The sequence below is a fragment of the Lepisosteus oculatus genome, chromosome 9, assembly GCF_040954835.1.
Source record: "Lepisosteus oculatus isolate fLepOcu1 chromosome 9, fLepOcu1.hap2, whole genome shotgun sequence".
NCBI lineage: Eukaryota > Metazoa > Chordata > Actinopteri > Semionotiformes > Lepisosteidae > Lepisosteus > Lepisosteus oculatus.
The window spans coordinates 36,430,694-36,437,834 of record NC_090704.1 but is presented as its reverse complement, the minus strand read 5'-3'; the positions used below and the strand labels follow the sequence as shown (position 1 = coordinate 36,437,834).

General features: G+C 36.5%; 1 protein-coding gene across 4 annotated transcripts in view; it reads left to right on the top strand.

The window, feature by feature from the left end:
* The first annotated feature begins 285 nt into the window (after positions 1 to 285).
* fdxr (ferredoxin reductase) overlaps positions 286 to 7,141 on the top strand; it is a 29,564-nt gene continuing 22,708 nt past the window's right edge. The window contains exons 1-4 of one of the 4 annotated variants that reach the window (XM_069194486.1): positions 286 to 303; positions 898 to 1,097; positions 2,667 to 2,764; positions 5,972 to 6,067. In XM_069194486.1, coding sequence (XP_069050587.1) covers positions 1,025 to 1,097; positions 2,667 to 2,764; positions 5,972 to 6,067 — 267 coding nt within the window. In that variant the 5' untranslated portion in view covers positions 286 to 303; positions 898 to 1,024. Of the gene's footprint in view, positions 304 to 333; positions 1,098 to 2,666; positions 2,765 to 2,867; positions 2,953 to 5,971; positions 6,068 to 7,141 lie in introns of those variants that run through there. The other 3 variants (XM_015356055.2, XM_015356056.2, XM_015356058.2) reach the window with 3 other exon arrangements.

Sequence of the window (7,141 nt, the reverse complement as noted above, 5' to 3'; positions counted from 1 at the left end):
TAAATATTTGACACGCACTTCAGGTGAAAAACAACTGGTAGAAATTACCACCATTACAGACTTTTTGATAGCAAATCTTGAATTATATTTTGGAATTTATATAGTTTTGTATTTTGTATAATACAATGTATATAATACTAACATTTTAAAAGTGGCTACATAAAAAGAGAACACACGCGCACAACTATAATTTATGTTAAACACGCTACAGTGTTGCCGTGTTTAAATAACCTAGTAGTATTCGTCTGGTGAAATAGGAGGAGGAGGAGAGAAAAAAAAGTGAGGGTGGGAGAGAAAGAAAATGTGAGTCCTTTCCTCGCAGACATCGAAATACTGTAGGAAAGCGGAACCATTGTTAATGTTTGGCTTGTTGTTGGGGACAAATTATCTTGTAGGAAGTAACGTGTGTAGTGTAGCTAGAGTGGTCTTTACTCACGCAAAGTTTGCATTTTGTGTCTTGGGATGTCAGATGAATTCTAATTTATTCGATTTAAAAAGAAATTGCGAATAGGATGCATAATATCTCGAGAACAATTTAAGCATTTTCCCATGTAAATAGTATTGCACCTTAGTCTTGAATACAGCCAAATGTTTACATTAAAATGTTATTAAACAGTTCCTCATTTTTTAACAATGTATTAGCACAATAAATTGCACTGACAGCTTTTCTTTTAACAAGAATATGCTACCTTTCCGTTCATAGGAGGTGTAAGCATAACATGCAATGCCAATGCTTTTTAACTAAATTAAACAAGTCATTGAGATTTACCGTACTGAACAGTGGACTGCTGTCCGGACCGCAGCGAACTAATGCCGAAGTACAAAGGTGGATTTTTGAAAGAAGATTAACGTTAGAAGATTTGTGTTTTGATTCACGAAATCATTTTTTTTTTGCAGTCTTTGAACTGGAATGCACCAGCTAAAACAGCGGACGTGTATTAAGGGTTTACTTCAAGTTTACCGATAAAAAAGAGACTTTTCACATTATAAATAATAAAGAACAGTGCATCATTGGGAGTCCAGTATGAATACTTGCAGAAGAGTATCGTTCCTGAAGGCGTGTGAATTTATTCGTGGAAGAAGGTCCCGTTTTCACAGTAAGTGTCAAATTCATGAGTCGATTTGTTTTTTAAACATCCTTTATAAAAAGTTTAGTTTAATCGTTTACTGGAAGCCTGTAGTCCTGTATAGAGACGTGAAAAACTGAATCAATATGTTTAAATTAACTGATGAATGTCGTTTTACTTTCGTTTTATACCGTGTAATTAGTGACGTTGCAGGAAAAAATAACATGAGAAGATCAAGTATTTGAAGCAGGACTTCAGTGTGAATTGTGCAACATTAGGTCTCAGACATCTGATTATTGATGTTATTAGGTTGAAATTACGTTTAGTAATACTGGAGAAAGTGCAATTCTTTTTTTTTTTTTTTTCGTTTTTCCTCTCAGCTGGGAACAAATGATTTTAACTAATCACCGGTTTCGACTCTCCCCAAATAATGTGTGCCTCCACTCTCCCAGGCTCTTCAAGGTTTATCCACAAGGTTATACTTTCCACGAGTTTGTCATTGCATTTTTTAATTTTATAAGGCCACGATTGCAAAAGCAGTAAACATGTTGACTGTGGCTGTTTTGTAGATCTTTTTAGACGTTGTCAGCGAGATTAACGATAGAATGAATTGGGAGGGATCACCTCTAAAAGCCTTGTATTGGAACGACAACGTAAGATTACGTTTCGCGGTACCATGAGCCATTTAAATATTTAATGTTGCGGTATTAGTGGTTGCTGTGACACAGTTGAGATTTGGGTTTATGAAGTGGAAGTGACAAGAGTGCATGTTCATGGATCCGGTAATGAAAGGGTGAATCTTGAAGGTACTGGGAGAAACCGTGTTGGAATCCGTTTTGAGCACACTCTCAATAAGTATACAAATTTTGCAATTTGATGAGTCAGCCTAAATCAAGACTGCACGAGCGAACTGACCCATAATTGATTATCAATATGCGGGCATTTTTTGGCTTGAAACCCAGCCTGCTGGTGAAATAGGGCATCCTCACTTGCCAGTCCGAGCCTGTTCATTTTCTCTCTTTCTCTAAAGAATCGAGTGTAAGTTTCAGCTTTGTTGATGGCCGATTCCTTGTCTGTCAATGGCTGGGAAAATTGTGTGCACGGATATTTTTGAACAAGGTCAGTGTGGTAGAGGAGGGATGATGGTGTGTGGTGCAGGTAATACTTCTTGTGAGTTTCAATCGTCACATTGAAGCAATTGTCCTGTTGCGCAGGATAGTCTTGCTTCCCAGTGCTTGGGAGATAATATCTTGCTCCCAGTCCTCCTTCCACTGTGCGGCCTTCATGTTTGCCCAGCATGATCCCAATTCAATACTTATGGGGTGAACTAGGTTGTTGTACTCTACCACTGATTATTGCAAGGTTGTGTACAGCCTTGCAGCTTCATTGGGAAGATGTTCCCCAAACACTTGCAGTGGGATTTTCACATACTATCACATACTACACATTGCATTGCTTCCACCTTCACCTCGCCCTGCCCTCCAAAGGACAGAGTGGCTCATTTTATTTTGAATGAGACCAAGGATTGTTTCTGGAAGAGGATACTTAAGATTTATGGAAATACGAGAATTGTTTCTGTTTGTTCTCTCGGTTATCTAGGTACTCGAAGTGTGGCCTCCACAGCTGCTCATCAGCCCAAGGTTTGTATAGTGGGCAGTGGGCCTGCCGGATTTTACACTGCGCAGCACCTGCTCAAGGTGAGTGTTACCATGGTGACAGTTTTATGTGCTGTCACATGTCACATAACAGTGAAGTGAACCACTGATTTTAGATAAGAAAACTACCAGCATATAGTAGTATATTTCAGGCTTTACATGCCAATATGTCTCATGCAGTCTACCTTTTGGACAACTTTGAAAAAATGATAATACACATAGGTGTAAAGGTAAGATGGTATTGAAAATATGGCATTGTGTAGTCTTTTTCATTAGATTCTGACCCCAAGTATGCAGGTTGTAAAACCTGAAATGTTTTTAACTGCTGTGCTGTGGGGGCTTTATTAGTTTTCTAGTAATTGATTAAACACTACATAACAAGTCAGAAAGTAAATTACACAGGTAGTTTTTTTTATAAAGTTGTTTTGCAGGTGCATTTCAGTGTTGGATAAAATGTGTCCTCTCCTATATGTGGAAAGCACTTTGAGATCTTTTGGAATGATAAATGCTATATAGTTGTCATTAATTATTATTGATTAGATTTTTCGTTTGATAGATTTCATTTTTAATCTTACAGTTCATATAGTTTGTAGAATTCTATCTTTATCTTTTTTCAGCCTTCATTTACTGGTGCTTTTACAAGGTAACCATTCTCCAGTAGCATGGGGTTATATTTTTAAACATCTGCTTTTATTTAAAAAATGTGACTTGTCCATTAAGAAACAATTTAGAGCAGCCATTTTTCTACCAGTTGACATACAGTAAAATGAGTTTTAAAATCCTTCACCGTGCTCCACTGTACATCTGAGGTCAGTGCTGCATTCTTTTGAAGAAACCAGAATGATCTCTTCTAGATTTTCAGATTTTTTAATATCATGCACTCCTGACCAAATCTGTTGCGAAAAACAAGTGCTACATGTACTGCAAGAATCTTATGAGTGGCTTATTTAAGTGTTTTTGTACAAATACTTGAAAACTACCCGAGTCACCTATCACAACTATATGAACTACAACTATCCTTTGCTGCTTTAAATATATGATACAGGCTCTTTTTTGTTTTATAATTGATGTGAGCTCTAGAAAAAAGCTTGTTTGCTGTGACCTTTGAGACATTCTTCTCAAGTTAAAAATACATATTTGACCTAGTGCTGCAGAACAGACACCTCAGACAGGAAGTAGCAGCACATTTATGTGATATCAACCAGTGCAGGTACAAAAGCTCTTCTGCTTTAGATATGATCATTACACTATCCCAGAGGCTTCAGAAATGTACAGAAAGTGGTAATTTCAATTTATTTTGCTTCTTGTGGGTTGCTGTTTTGCTGGACTCAGCTAATCTCACCTCAACAGGAACAATACTTACTCATTACGTGTGAAATGCACACATGAAGCGCTGTAAAGCTTCTCACTGGTTTAATGTTACAGGAACTCCTCAGTTAGCGTTTCCTTACGCAAGCTTATTAAAGCTTTTATCTCTGAAACCACATTCTTGAATCCTACACTGCACCTCTCTTTTTTGATTAAAGTCATTTCAGAAGTACTATTAGAATTTTTTTAAATGTGTTGTTTCCTATGGCTGATTCTCCAAAACCAGCCCCTTCATTAGAAGCTTGGAAAGCTACAGAAAAAACAATAGGAAACTATACCTTAACCTGTAAACACACAAGCCAGTTCGGAGAAAGACATGAAAATGGTATTTTCCAAAACAGGCTTAGTAGGTGCAAAACTAAAACTCTTTAGATTATTTTTATGCACAACCACATAAAAATAAACAGCCAAAATAGTGTTTCTTCTTTTCAGCGTGGAATTAACCTTTGTTTGTTCTTTTGCATTAGAATGAAAGTCTAAGATGTATCAGCTAAATGTGAAGCTCAAGGAGTAGTGGAAAAACCAAGTTGCTGTTAGTCTACAAAAATAGAAATGTGGAAAAACCAACAAAATTATTTATATTCTTCATAATAAATCAATAAATAGAGCATTGTCCACCAATTATGTTTCAAAAGTGTTCCATTCTAATGGTACAGTACGTGGATGTCCTTGTAGTAAGATAATGTTAGTGCTGGGGCCATTCCTACAAAGCCTCTTGAACCTTGTTGTCTTCACTAACCTCAGAGAACTTCATTTTGCTGCACTGGGGAGGAAGGCAGCTCTAGGAGGTGAAGGTCATCATTTGGCAACGGGACAGCCATGGTGACAGTTACCAGGCTATGTATTGAGAATTGACACTGTGAACTAATACTCCACCTACAGTACCTGACACTCGATGGCTCAATGAAGAAACTTCTATAGATATCTGTAATAGTACTTGTGTCTTTGCGTTTCATGTCATTTATTGTAAATATTTCTCCTTTTGAAGTCTGCCACTTAGTTTACAACCTTACCACCACCACCAAGATGCAAAGAAAACACATGCCATATTATGCTCAGTACTCCCTGGCAGTGGTAGGTGTATAATAGTTAATGTTCATAAATTTGCTTGTACAGAAGATTTTTGACCAGACCGGATATTTGATTTCTATATTGATTTGATTTTTAACTGCCTAGTTTGTTTCATGATTGGTGGATAATTATCTTATTAAAGTAATTTTATACCAACAGCTTTTAATTGTATATTAGGTATTTTGCCATTCTTACTCAGCCCCACGCACATGAGGGATGAAATTGGGCCAGATCCTGTGTCAGATTGACTTCAGATGGGAGATCAGTTTATTCTGTTTTTTAATGAAGACCATTACCAAACATCTGCAGAGTGTGCTATCTACTGTGCAGTGGTATACTGCACTACCAGTGTTGGAGGGGTGGTGTTTTTGCAGGTATTCAAGGTCTGCTTTAAATAGCAGTACCCGGAGAACTGGAAGGAGCTCTTATATTGATCCTCTTAAGCCAAAAACTGGTTGGTTGAGTTAATTAAAACCTGAGTTGAAATGAAAACCTGTAGACACACCAGTCCTCCAGGAGTTGCCCTGGCTTTTTGTCAATGTTGGCAATTTATTACTTCCATAATTATTGTTTTAATATTGATAATACCAAAAGCAAGAAAGGCAGAACTGTAATAATTTCCCTAAGGATTTTTGCAGAGCTGAGCAGCAAGATTCTATTTCTAATGTAGGTTGCAAAAGAAGGTTTTGCTTAGAAGCAAATATATATCTATATTTTTAAATATATTTCTATACCAGAAGAACTACTAGAATAAATAATTTTGGGGAAAAAAGCAGACTATATTGATGTAATATCCTCCTTATGCTGCAGAATCACCAGAGCCTCCAAGTGGATATTTATGAGAAGCTGCCTGTACCATTTGGTCTTGTGCGCTTTGGAGTGGCACCTGACCATCCTGAAGTAAAGGTCAGTCTGTCCACCTCTCTGTCAGTCCGGCAGGTGCATTAGTGTGGTTTGTTGATGACGAGCAGAGACAGAAATCTGCAACCTGTGTCTTGAATTTAAGCAGCATCTTATTTTGGTTTCAACAATATAGTCATTGACTATTTAAACCTAAAGACTTCATTCCACATAGTAGTAGATGAAAACATAAATGCAGCTTCATTTTCAACAGCCACAGTCCTGAATGCTGAAGGTCTGAAAACTCAATTTTCTGTGGTGTGAAATTTTGTCTCCTCACTTACTATAAGTGTAATATATTACTGTTTTGTACTTTTTTTATTAATCTTTTCAGTGCTGCTCTGGGTCAGGTGTAGTATATACAGTATTTTATTTCCAAGGTAAAAGACTACACTCACAGTGTTTTCCAAATATACATTCTTTAGATTACTAACAATTTAAAAAAAAACGTTGGAACTAATGACATCAGCTGCTCCTTTAAAGATTTAAAATTGAAGATTGCACTCATCTATAGATCTAAACTAAAAAAATAGAAATTCTCATAACTGTTCCACATTTAGAGAGTCACGCATTCATGATTAACTTGAAAGAAACTGTGCAGAAAGCTGGTGTTTTTAATGCATTTAATCATTAAGATGTGTTTTTTTTTCCATTTAAAACGAAAAACCCCAAATCTCTTGAACAGAAGTCTAGGGATAAGGTTAGTGAATTCCCCTTCTTAAGCACCACACATGTTATGTTTTAAGTCATAGCTGGAAGCTTTGGAACAATGATGAAATAGCCAAATAGCACTCCTCTGCGTTTCACTTTGCAGAACAGGTTTGACTGTGTGGTTAAGGAGTTATTGTCAAATTGGAGCTTACCATTTTTCATATGAAAACCTGTATTTCCACGTGGGGCATTGACCTTAATTTATTAAATATGAATGCTACTAAATGTTAAAAACTTACTTCAAGCTACAGTAAGTAGATTTTGTAGGAATCCAACTAGAATAAAATAAAAGTTTTTTCTTGTTGCTTTAATTTCAATTAAAGAAATTAATTGCAAGTTGAAGACAGTAACTGGCTAGCAAACTATTAG